This window comes from Anguilla anguilla, chromosome 14, assembly GCF_013347855.1.
Source record: "Anguilla anguilla isolate fAngAng1 chromosome 14, fAngAng1.pri, whole genome shotgun sequence".
In the NCBI taxonomy this organism is placed as follows: Eukaryota; Metazoa; Chordata; class Actinopteri; order Anguilliformes; family Anguillidae; genus Anguilla; species Anguilla anguilla.
The window spans coordinates 7,174,263-7,187,638 of record NC_049214.1 but is presented as its reverse complement, the minus strand read 5'-3'; the positions used below and the strand labels follow the sequence as shown (position 1 = coordinate 7,187,638).

The 13,376-nt window shown below is 40.7% G+C and overlaps 1 protein-coding gene and 1 long non-coding RNA gene across 2 annotated transcripts in view; one reads left to right on the top strand and one right to left on the bottom strand.

The window, feature by feature from the left end:
- LOC118213259 overlaps positions 1–2,590 on the bottom strand; it is a 4,933-nt gene extending 2,343 nt beyond the window's left edge. The window contains exon 1 of the long non-coding RNA XR_004762378.1: positions 2,508–2,590. This is a non-coding gene — a long non-coding RNA (uncharacterized LOC118213259). The remainder of the gene's footprint in view (positions 1–2,507) is intronic.
- On the top strand, positions 2,555–13,376 carry LOC118213258 (Golgi phosphoprotein 3). The gene is made up of 4 exons (XM_035392092.1): positions 2,555–2,961; positions 8,184–8,315; positions 10,453–10,567; positions 11,357–13,376. Exons 1-4 carry the CDS (start codon positions 2,749–2,751, stop codon positions 11,779–11,781), a joined length of 885 nt encoding a protein of 294 aa, XP_035247983.1. The 5' UTR covers positions 2,555–2,748; the 3' UTR covers positions 11,782–13,376.

The window sequence follows — 13,376 nt, the reverse complement described above, 5'->3', positions numbered from 1 at the left end:
TGAGGCCTGGAGGCACCGGCCCCTGGACTACCACAGCCAGATCTTCTGTCTGTGGATGATCTTCAGGGTGGGCCCATTGCTGTCCTTGGCAAGCCGGCCAAACTTATGGAGGAGGTTCAGGACCTGCGTGGCAAGCTGGACTGGCAGACCTGCCAGACACCTGTGAGCCACCAGAGGGCAGCACCGCTCCCCAGGACATCCAAATGCCTTTACACTTATTTTCCTTTGCTCCCTCTCACACTGCGTTTTACAAACCCTCCATTCCCACTGGCCTCTTGCAGAGGCTGACAATCATGGGAAATCTGGTTGACAAGGATGACAGGGCTGTTGAGGGTGTGGCCTGAGCTTGTAACTCCTTGGCAGAGGTGGTAGTGCATCATATTTAAGTGTGGAGACATTAGCCATTTGCTGTGTTTTTATTAGGGGTGTTGCTGTGCTCACTGTCAAAAAATGTAACAATCACTGGAGCTACGAGATTACCTCATAATGCCAGATTGGCATATTAAAAACTTAAAATACACTGGGTTTTCCTTTTTATAAGTATTAAACACATTTACTTTGAAAACACTGAAAACATTATTTTATCTATGCTCAGCAGTATATAACTACTCTATAAAAAATGATCAGTATTTTATTTTTTTTAAATACTATCTGTTTGTTGCAGTTGTATACCCATGTTATCTAGTTATGTAGAGCAGCATATATACATCATACATAACCTGGGGCATCAGGTGTCAGTGGTTATTTTAACTTGAATATTTATTCTGCTCTTTGCATGCTCTTGTAATTGCATTCAAGGTGGACTGGCATTCACTTGTATGCTTTTCAGTCTTGGGTGGGGCAAACACGCTATTCCACCCCAACAATTTATCAACTTGAACTGAAAATGGGAAATTATATAGCAAAGAATGTAATTTTGCAACACATATATATTGCAGTCAGCATTAGCCTTAATAGGAATAATTGCATTTGTAAATTTACATGTACAACATGTACTATATTATTTCATATGAGACTGTTGGTGCCAAAATCTAATAAAAGGGCAAATAGGGACCAGTACAGCATAGGATTATTGATACAGCAAAAAACATTTAAAAGTACAGTCAAGGAATATGTTCTTTAGAGGAAGTAATTTCTGGAAAATGTTGTGGTTTCTTTACATGTGGTTGTCCATGGTTGAAGTAGTCACGCATGTATATATATATATATATATGGTCTGTATTTTAGTTTTCTCCTGTGCTTGTGTAAAATGTCACTTAAAAGAGTTATAGATATCTTTGCCCATTGAACACTGATCATTTCAAATGAAATTAAATCGTAGTCTTCATTGAAATTCTGGTGACAAATGTCAGTTACTTGTCTATTTTGGAGACAGTACTTCATGTCACTGAAGTACATTCTACAGATCAGGATCTATCATAAATGGGGTCTAAGGCAGTAACATGTCCTAGATAATGTGCTGTTCATCATTCATATAAAGGTCCAAGGAGGGGACTGAAAGAGTAGGCATAGTCTAATGTCTTTTACATGCTCTGTAGTGAGGAAAGTGACGGTATAAATTAATGGTGTGAAATTTACTCTGTGTATTCTTCCCCCTGGATGCAGGTGTCCGAATTTAGTCCTGGAGGGCGTTTCGTTTCTTTGGGGGGCACCATAAGTAACTATGCAGTATGCCTATCGACTCACAACCACAGCACTACGTTACACACATAATTAGCTGTAACCAGACCAGGGGTTTTCAACCTTTTATGATCCAGGGACCCCCACCCAGGTTCAAAGGCATCCAAGGGACCCCATCTTAAGTTCACAAGGGTTGTGACTGCCATTGTGAAGCAGGACGGGGTGGTGGCCTGTAACCTCCTTACAGTACCTTCAAGGTTGAAACCCCTGGCAATAGACCATACTACAGAACACCTTCTTTTTTAAAATTAAGGTAAAGTATTAATGGATCTGTGTTGTGACAATGGCCCATTAGCCCCCTCTAGAGCACCAGTGTCTGCTGGTTTGTGGTGTATTTCAACATCAGTGATTCATGTAAATCATTGATTGGCTAAATAATCCACACACCCTGTTCTCAAAGATTAATAGGCTTATGAATGAAAGGCAACCTGCAAATGCCATTTCATTCATAAGCAGCGTCAAACTCCAGCACTATATAGCCTTGTCCTTATTTTCAAACACAATTCTAAGCCCCTGAACGTGCAAATGTTCTACTTTCAGCAGGTTTGAAAACATTTTGTCACTGTATCATGCAAAAATCAACTAGGTTATCGTGAATAACTTAAGGATCAACTAAGAGCAGCCACTTGGGAATAAACATGGTCATGTTAACTTCAGCTATATATTTCCCCCTTCTTGTTCATGAATAATGACTTGATTCAACGTAATATTTCTTATAAACAAATACTTTTTCCACTGTGACGACTCCGATACATCTTACCACAGCCGAGTCAGCTGTCATCAACTTAGCTAACATTACATGGCTAGCGTAGTTAAAATTTCTCTACCTGAATGTAGCTGAGGTGCCACATCCACTGCTTTCGTCATCGTTCTTCGCCATATTGGTTGAGAAAGTCGATGCAGAGCAAGGGGTACAAGCTGCCCCTCATAATCTTGAAGAGCGAATTTTGGATCACAACAATCTCTCGAACACTATTTATGTGTCGGAAACTGTAAAGACTGTTTAACTGAGGCAGGGACAGCTCAGGGTACGCTCGCTTCGTCGTTGTTACGACTTGTCTGCAGATTATGACTTCCCTGACCCAGAGGAGCTCAGGCCTGGTGCAGAGGCGGACCGAGGCCTCTCGCAATGCCGCTGCCGACAAAGAGAGGGAATCTGGGGATGAAGACTACGAATCACGTCGTGGGGATGAACTGGAAGATGATGACAAGGGAGATTCCAAAGAAACTCGGCTCACGCTCATGGAGGAAGTCCTGCTTCTAGGGCTGAAGGACCGAGAGGTTTTGCATTCCTTTATATTTTTATGCATACTGGCTTAGCTCTTTTGCGAAATAACAAATTTGCCTTTGTTTTTAGCTAATAGTTGCCGGTCGAAATTTTCACATCCAACTGGCTTTTTAAAGTTTTCTTACATAGTGAACGTCAATTAGAGGCTAAACGGTTAACCCGTTTAGCTGGCTAACGTTACTAGCTCGCTCGCTATCTAGATGGGTAGCTACCTGGCAAATGTTGTTAGCGATTGAATAAGCAAGCTAACGGTAAGTTAGCCAACATCAGCTAGCATTCGATGACCGTCGAAGACTGTAGGCTAACATCTGATCTAGACGACCGTCTTACTGTTTGGTGTGCGTCTTCGCGTAAACAAGGAGCGCAAGCACTTTTAACGTTTTAAATCACTTAGATTTAATACAGGCAGCTGGGTTGCTAGCGATCTAGGAAACTGGGGGACTTGGCTACCATAGTTTCCGTCTTGGACGAAAAGCATCACGTTTGTTTACAGTTCTTGTAGCTAGCTGGCTAAGTTAGCTAATTAGCTTTCACTAACGCCTGCCAGTAAACCTAGCCTAGCTAGCTAAAGTAAAGGGAACTTATCCACTGTCAGACAACAGGGAGCTGCCGTTATGTATTGATAGCTAGTTAGTTTAATAAAAGAATATTTACTAATAACTTATCATAATGAACATTAAATACTAGTACGCATAATAGTACAAGTTAGCTACTACTAGCTTGTTGCCCTCTCAACCTTTTTTTTTCTTATGCAGATGTACTAACTGCATATCACAAATTATTTTTTTTAGGAAGGCAAGAGCAGAGGTACCTTACTAGGTAGCTGCTTAAAGTGTATTTAAATCAATGAAAAGGTTAAAATTAGGTGAAATAGTTTCAGTATTGTCGTCGTCATAATATATTTTGAAGAACTTGTATCCTTGGGAATATTTCGTGTCTGAATTTTCTTATCTGTAAGTTTTGTCAATACTTGTGCATGGTAGATAGCCTATGTACAAGCCATTTAATATGCATCATGTGGCTTTCCATAGCTCTACTCTACTTTTAGACTTGGTGTTTCTTAAGTTGGAAAACACTTGATGGAAGGTGCACACCTACCAGTTAAACACTTATGTCATGAGCCTCAGTAACATTCACTGCAATTAGGCTATGGCCAGTGTTAAGTTGTCTACATTCTTCCTCCAGTTGCTGTATAAATATCAATGCACATCCATGTATGGGCCTCACTGCCGTTTCGCTTGAGCAAGGTACATTTCCTCTGACCTTCTGTACGAGTTCAGCTGCGCCTTGGGTGCAACGGTGGTGTTTCGACAGAAAGCCACAGTCTGTGTCGTCAAATGACCTGAGCTGTGTTGGGCAACTCCTTGTAGGATAGCCTAATAGACTGCCCCAGTATCCTGACAAGCCAAGCGTGCTTCTGTGTGTTTATCTGATTGTGTCAGCCGTCCAGTAGCGCCTAATGAAGGTAGTCCACTACAGAAAGTAGTGGCACTGTACTTCTAGCTGTTATTTGTTAATTCATGTATTAAACCAGGATCTAGGCAGGCAGATTTCCTTGGGAAACAAGGTTACATCTGTTTGCAACATTTGGGTTCAGTAGTAACCTGGAGGGATCCCTTCACAATTTTAAGATTTAGGACTCAGCCAGGATTTCGAAACATCTGAAAGTGATTTATCTGTTTCCATGCCATCCCCACAAAAATGGGACTCTTTGTTGCCTGACTCTCACAGACTTTGCTATGTAGGCTAAATTTCACGCGGGCTGTTCAGGTGTGTTAAGTTTAAAAAGGAGTATGTGTGCTTTAATGCATTCCTCTTGAAGGCAGTGATGTTAGGTATGATAGCTTGGATAAAACTACCTTTCCAAACGGCTACTACAGTGTCAGTAATAAGGTACCTGTTTGTAGCTTCATCAAGTCCAGAAGAAAAACTTCCCAGGTGGGGTGAGAAAAAAGTAAACAGACAGACATTTAAAAGAAAAATTGCCAAAAAGTGTTGCAGTGTATGGTTGCCCCATTTCCCAGTACCAAACTGAGTGCCAAAGGCCATACCACAAGCAGCTTGCTGAGCGCTTCTGTAAGGGCTGGTTCACGACAGGTTTTCTTGAGCTTTTTTCATGATCTTTGGGAAAAGTATATTGTTAATAACTGAAGATGTGCAATGTATGCTTGTGCATTGGTTTGGGAACAGATTGATATGAAGAAGTATGGGAAGGGAAGTAAAAAAACTATTTATTCTGTGCTATTATAGACATTAGGGCCATTAAACATGTTTACCATGTCTTTACCATATCGACTGAAGGGTTGTAGTAATAATAATAATAATAATAAAAAAGAAACATGTGACAATGGAGGTTAATTGAGCCTAGCAGGCAGTGAATCCATTGGACCATGACATGGAATGTGAGACATGTAGTAATGGGGCAATTCTAGTCATAGAATTGTGCCATTCAGTCATGGTAAAGTTTCATAAATGCATTTTTCTATGTTCACGTCTTTTAAATTTCATTGTTGATTTTTGTTCATTTCCATGTTGGTTCTGGCTCTCCATAGCAAATGTAGTAATGGGTGTCGTGAAGTAAATAAATGTGTTTTCCATGCACACTTAATTTGTCCTAATTTGTCCTGGTCATTAGACATGCGCTGACATTGAGGGGAGGGCCAGAGTGTGTCAAGGCTGTATGAGTGAGTAATATAGGACAAGTCAGTCATGATTTACTTGATAGGCCGACATCACTTTTGCCCAGATGCCAGTGACCCTGCTGTCTGGCAGCCCTTCATAAAAGTGTGTGTTTGGCCCATGCAGCTCAGTTTAAGGATGCTCCACACTGCTGTACTTTGAAGCCAATACCAGCTTTAACTCATTTCATGTAGCCTATGTGAAGTGAAAATGGTGCAAAACTGCTACTGCTTCCTTGTTCGTGTAGCATCAAAGCCACACAGTTGCACTGATTGCACATATTTTTTTCATGGTTAAATAGTTTTATAAGTATCTTGCCAACAAAAGGGGAAAATAAAAAAAGACGTCATCCAGTTCCTCTTTATATGTGATTGTGCGATTATGCATCAATATACTTTGGTTTAATCTTTCAAGATGTAGACTGCGCACAAATAGATTTGAAATAATGGTTGCTGCACAGTGCTCCATTGGAGTGTCAGGTAAGCTGTTGTATTCGATTTGGTCCTGCAGAATTGGAGTAGTGGAATTGTAACGGCAGGCAAAGCTGGCCCTATGGGGGATTGATCTCTGGGACTTTGTGGCAGGACTCTTGGAATTGTCAGCGCAGCACCACTGCAGGAAGTGTTCTGGCAGCGTGAGTCTTCGGCGCTCTCAATGTTGAATGTGGCTTGTGTTGTACTTTTAAGACTTTGTTTTGTAGAGGTCGTGCTTTATCTGTGGGCACTTATTCTGCCATGGAATCTTCAGGTGGACAAATGGCTCTGGTCTTGTAGGCTGCTCCAAACTTTTCTTAGGTGCGTCATTACACTGTAAGTACCCAATGTCCCTTATTGATTTATCTAAAGGTGAGGGGGAAATAAAATTAACATTTGAAACACAACTGCTGGGAAATGTAGGTTGTGTTCCGGTGAATCATTCTCTGCCGAAACGTGCGCTGGTGTTAAAGTCATCGGATTACCTCTAACCTTTCAGTCTGCCCACTTCAGCTGATCTACACTGAAGATCATTGAGTGTGGAGCATTTTCAGTAGCATTTTCCTTATATGTTACTTCTGAAAGCAATGAAACCTCTTCATTGGCACTACATAGTTATTCATAAATGCTTGTGTCAAGAACCACAGCTATTCATAAGACATTGCATAACCACTAATGCATCAAGTGATATTACCATGGCATACCAAACTGCACACCGTATGCCCATTTGACTTTATTTACATACTCCGTGTCTGTGTTGTACTTGGGATGAAGCTCTGCAGCTTTTATGAAGGCCAGTTTGTCGAAAATGTTACCAAAATTTGATGCACCGTGATCCCTGAAAACACATCTATGGTCTTCAGAGGATTTCTCTTTTTTGAATGCAAATCAAATTTACTGTCTGGAATAAATAGAATTTCACCAGTGATTTAAAAAAAAAAAAAAAAAAAAAAAAAAAAAATGTCTGTAAATATGTGGAAAGTAACTCGATCCATGGGTGCTTCTTGTGAGCAGAGTTTGTTGGTACAGTTTCTCCGAATCCAGAATCTTTATCCGTTTGCCTTCATAAATGCTGTCTTTGTGCAATTTCTCAAATGAGAGGGAGTTGTTTGCATGTTTTATTTAGACGTATTGGCAGTAGATGCCTCCAGGGTGCATTAGCACCCATTAACCTGGTCTCATGCAGCCTCCCGCCCAGTTCCGGGAGGCCTGAGCGTCGTTTCATTATTGCCCACGTTGCATGGCAACCTGCCCCAGTGGCAGAGCCTCGCGTGCACCCACCCACTCCTGTGCTGGTGTAGTTCGGAACACCTCTGTGAGGGGGTGGACAAACCCTTTTTTTAAATTCATTTAAAAGGAGATTCATATTCTGTCTTTATTTACGTCAATTCCCTTGTGTGTGTTTTCCACAAAGAAATCATACTGGATTGTTTCGAGTTTTTACTTGCAGTTTGCCATTGTTAAAACAAGACCAGTAAATATGGTGCAAATGTATTTGTATAATAAATATGGATAAATCTCCAAATTCTTACACTCCCAAAGTCTCTGACAGAATTTGCACGTGTTTGCACATACCGTATTGTTACTCTTTTCAGTTAGCACTGCGTTGGCAGATGTGTGTGCGCTTCACTGTTAAGGATGGAATAGCCTACATGTGAACTTGGCTGGAAATGGGGTAGTGAAAAAAGGGAACTACAGTTTACTGGGAAAAATGCAATCAGTGCCTGATGGCATTATGTCTTAAAATGAAGCCAGAGTAAACCTGCTGCCAGATTATGTGGTGTCTTCAAAATATTGGGATTCTTAACCTTGCTTGAGACAGGTTTTGTTTGAAACCTGCCCAAACCTTTTAGTGTTAGAAACTCAGTTGGGCTGGGAGTTGAGACCTTAAGCAACAGCTCCTCAAGGCTGCACCCCTTCAGTTTTCCTTGCATTACAGCTAGGGGTGGCAGAAATGCTCTGCCATTCCATTATAGCCACCTCTTTTTTCCGTACTCTCAGAACATTATCAGTGTTGAGCTGTGGCGAGCATCGTGTGTAACTCTCTGTCATGTGTGTTTCAGGGGTACACTTCCTTCTGGAATGACTGCATCTCCTCGGGGCTGCGCGGTTGCATGCTCATCGAACTGGCCTTAAGAGGACGGCTGCAGCTGGAGGCTTGCGGAATGAGGAGGAAAAGCCTGCTAGCCAGGAAGGTGAGGGCTGAGTTTGGCTTCTGTTTTTGTGTACCACATAACGTCGACCTTTCTGTGTCCAGCGCTCCCATTATTTTGCAGCTCTCTACAAGAAAGAGACTTCATTTTTTTTTTAAATCACTGGAATTAAACAAAAACAAATAGCTTTTACTTTCCCCAATAACATTTGCTACGTGAAGTGAATGGATTTAGTTAGTTAAAATACTGAACCTGCTTTGATCTACTGAAAGTCTTGAAATGCTGTCATGCCAAACTTAACAGTGTTCAGTCATTTATTTGCGGTTCTAAGTTCGGCAAACGCTTGAAATATTTGGAGTGCTCACATTCTTTGGTTCAGAATGTTTATGTAAGAGCACTATTGCAAATGTTTGAAGTCGCCTGCTTGCTGAAAATATTGCTTCACCGATTAAAACTGCACGAGTATAAGGAACTGAAAAAGAAAATGTATAACCTTCATGTTAACTAGGTCCAGGGGGCCCAGGGCTACTGTATGTGGAGGGAGTGTTATCGTGGTTACCTGGAAGCAGCTCAGAGCAGAAACTACTTGAATTTGTTCTCTTCAATTCATTCTCAGTATTTAACTAGAATGTAAAAATCTATGACTGAACCTAAGTGTGGTTGCTTCAGCAGTTGTTTAGTTGTTACCTGATGAAGAAGTTGGAGAGCTGTAGCATCTTCCAACTTACCAGTCTATTCTTATGAACATTCTTGTAAGGGTTAGCATGGGTAAGTAGGAAAAGTCAGGCAAGGGTTTATTATTATTATTATTATTATGATTATTTAATAATAATATTTACAACAGCAATAATAATAACAATAATGATTATTATCAGTAGTAGTAGTTAGTAGTATTGTATCATTGATATGCTGTCATTATCATTATTAATGTATTATTCATCATACTCTTCAGTAATCATATTAATAATAATAATAATAATAATAATAATAATAATAATAATAATAATAACAACAATAATAACAAGAAGTACTCGCTTTGTGGTATATAGGCTAGTTATAAATTGTAGCCTTTGTTTCATGGCTACTACAAGTCTACATAGTCTAGTTGTGTTTCACCATACATGTAACGGTAATATGGTCATGAACATGTACCAGAGGCCTCCCTGATGAATAATAGATTCTAAAAGATGGTTAAATATGCTAATAAAAAGCTGTTATATTTGGCGAATATCTTAGTTGCAACACATTACATATCGCAAAACATTTGTGATTAGAGGTGCGGTATTTTTTAAGTATGGAAATTTTAAAGTAGCGTAGTTATATAGAAAAAAATGGTGAATGCCAAATGTTCTCGGAAACATTCTTACACGCAGTTTACAATCAAATGTAATGGTACACGTTTCGCGAATTATTATGTGAAAAATTGCAGGACTACACCTGCCTTACTTTTAGACCAGTGAGTTCATGGTAGTTAATTCCGTTTTCTTTGCTGAAAGAAGTTTTACTTGGAATGGTTATTTGTACATATGGGAATTTACTCAGTATGCGATTTGTACTATATATCACTTGGCATGGCTGTTTTATTTTATTTTGCCACAAGGTGGAGTCATTCGATGTCAACATTACTGTATCCTGCAAAACAAAGTCAGCTGCCATTTTTGTTCCTGTTGTTTACTGAAACAAACTATTTGCGTGAACATGAGTGAATTTTTATTTTATAAATGTTTTTGTTTTGGAAGACATAATAAAATCTAATTGTCTTCAGACTGCAGAAAAAGTTCTGCTACTGCAGAAAAAGTTTCTATGGACTCAAATTTCAACAAATTGCTAACAAATTTCTATAGACCCAATAGCCCACTTTTTGTTGAACTGCAATATTTACTGGTCACAATTGATTAGACTGTATTCTTACCTCTGTCTACCTAATTCTTTACAATAAGTACACACAATTAAAGACCCTGTGGCCCAGTGCCATTATTTCACATTTCAACACATATGAATATACAGTATTGCAGCTGTATAACTAATTCTTCAGCTACCTGCTTGAGGAGGGGCTCATAGTGAGCATTTCTTAAGTCATAATAACAGTGCTTAATATATGTTAAAACAAAGATTTGGCAGGATATTATTAAACCCAAGCAGTTTTGATTCACTAAAGGTTAATATTTGATGTTGCTAGGTGATTTGTAAGTCTGATGCTCCTACTGGGGACGTCTTGCTGGATGAAGCTTTGAAACACATCAAAGAGACCCAGCCACCAGAAACGGTGCAGAGCTGGATCGAGCTGCTGAGCGGTGAGTTCTGCCTTCCTCTGCCTTCATGTGCAGGCGCGCGTGGTTCACCCGTCAAACAAACAAAACATTTTATACTGGAGCATCACAGTGGCATTCCTATTGTTCAAGTCATTTTCTCCATCCTACTATTTCCTATGTTTTATTTCGTTACTGTCCCCAGTTCACGTATTTCCACAGCAGGTAAAGCCTCACAGAACATAATTTATCTGTTCATTATTGATCCAGACATGGCCTCAGGTCTGATGTGTTTGGGAGTGTGACATGCTCTAGGATGACAGATGGTTAGTTTGCACCACGGTGCTGTCAGGATGTTTTAACCACTTTGAAAGGTTGTTTTGTTTATTCATATTGCCTTCCTTTGATGTTTGATTTCTTCTTGCTTTCCCAGTCAAAGCAAAACTAAGAATATAAACTCGAATTTGTCATGCATATGACCATGCTCTGACCTGATGTGGGGTTTTTTATATAAATGGGTAACAAAGAAAATCTAATCCATCTTGAAGGTTAAGCCAGTAATTTTATTTTGAATCTATAAAGGGTTTTGCTGCTTGTGGTATGATTTTAAGATGCATGGGGTGAAGTGGTAAGAAGGGAGATTACCCGAATTGATTGGATAATTTTAGAGGTAATATGACCCCATTGCCCACACACTGTGAATCTTTAGTACATGCACAGTATGTCTGAAATACTGAATTCAGTTTATATTTCTGTGTGCTGTGACTTTGTATGAGGTTTTCCTCATACTCCGTGTATGCTCTGGGTGCTGATCGCATGTGCCCGGCTCCACAGGCGAGACGTGGAACCCTTTAAAACTGCACTACCAGCTGAGGAACGTGCGGGAGCGGCTGGCCAAGAACCTGGTGGAGAAGGGCGTGCTGACCACCGAGAAACAGAACTTCCTGCTCTTCGACATGACCACGCACCCGCTCACCAACAACAACATCAAGCAGCGGCTCATCAAGAAGGTCCAGGAGGCGGTGCTGGAGAAGTGGGTCAACGACCCGCACCGCATGGACAGGCGCCTGCTGGCCCTCATCTTCCTGGCGCACTCGTCCGACGTGCTGGAGAACGCCTTCGCCCCGCTGCTGGACGACCAGTACGACCTGGCCATGAAAAGAGTACGGCAGCTGCTGGACTTGGACCCCGAGGGGGAGAGCATGAAGGGCAGCACGCACGATCTCCTCTGGGCCGTGGTGGCGGCCTTCACCAAATGAGCCCCGCGGCGGAGGAAGCGCCGTCCCGGGACCTTGGAGCTCGGACTCCGGAGGCAGTGGTGTTTGGCACGGTCCTCCCCCCCCCCCCCCCCCCCCCCCCCCCGCGTGGCAAACGAACGGTTGACTCTGGGTCTGCAGACACGTCATTCTGTCACATTAACCTGGCTTGTAGATAGACCCCCCCGCCCCCCCCCCCACCACCCCTCCCATTCCGTGCCCTTTTATACTCTCCGTGAGACCCTGTGTAGTTTAATCGCTCACGTTGCTATTCCAGCCAACTGAACTCTGACGTGAAAGTCCCGTCTGGTTTTTAAAAGCCGCTGCTTGGTGGCGGAGGGGAATGGGGGATCTTTTCTGGGGGTTTCGACTCGGAGATGATTCTGATTTCGGCTAGGACCTACCTGGTAAATCTGTCATTTTTTTATTAAATGGATGTTTTTTTCTTGAGTGTGCATCCTGGGCTAAAGTACTTTAATATTCAACATCATGCCCTTGTGTGGTCAGTAATGTTAATAACAACTGCCCCCCACCCGCCCTTTTTTCCTTCCATGCACCTTCTGATCCTAACAGCACAACAAAATGAGGTGGCCCTGGAATCCTGTGTTTGAGAGAGGGGGGAAAGCTTTTAAAATTTAAATTCCATACATATTTTACTCCCAATCCTTTACAAACAAATTACATGTACTCGTTTTCATAAAACATGTATTTACAATAAAACGCAAAAACACTAATTACACATTTTCATGTGGTTACGCCTTGTATGTAAGGAAGATTTATGCTTCTGTTTGTAATATTGATTAAATCTATGATCTGTTTATTTTTCTAACTTAAATAATCAATGCAAAAAAAAAATATATAAATTCTAGCCAACTCAGCTGCTTGCTACTTAACAAATCACGTTTTCAATGGAGCGAACTTGGGGTTGGGTACATTCCAGTGTGTTTTGTAAATAGTTTGTAGTGTATTCTGACACTCGTAGCCAGTTTTACGGAATGGATCTGGCGTGCAGTTGAGGTATAACTAACTTTCGGTATGATTTGGTCTACCATCACAAGCCATGCCATTCAGATGTCGTAGTCACAACATAGTCAGGTACTCCAGAATACAGCTCTCAACTCCTTTTGGCTCTGCCACAGTGAATCACAAGTTTACTTATGGAAATTACTCTGTAAAGGAAGCCTTTGACCAATTATTCAGGTTATTTTCTTGAACTTTTCTTTTTGAAACAGATGAAATGTCTGTACTTTAGTTATGAATTGCATATCCTATGCTATATGTCATATTCATATTATTTTGCATTTCACTCATTTTATATTCTTTTTTTAATGTTATGCAATTATGGCTTGCTTTATTTTAGCTACCTTCACTTTTGCGTTTATGTATGCAATTTATTGAGAAAATAAATAGACACTGAATTGGAGGCATATAGTACACTTTTGACAGGGGGTTTAAATGTCTGAAAGTTTTGTTAATATGGTCTTCAGAGTGAAAGATACTAAATCTATAACTGTAGACTTGACATTAAAGGGATCCCTCTTCTGTATACTGCTTTTTACCATACAATAAACTAAGATCATGGAAGTGCCTGAAAGAGA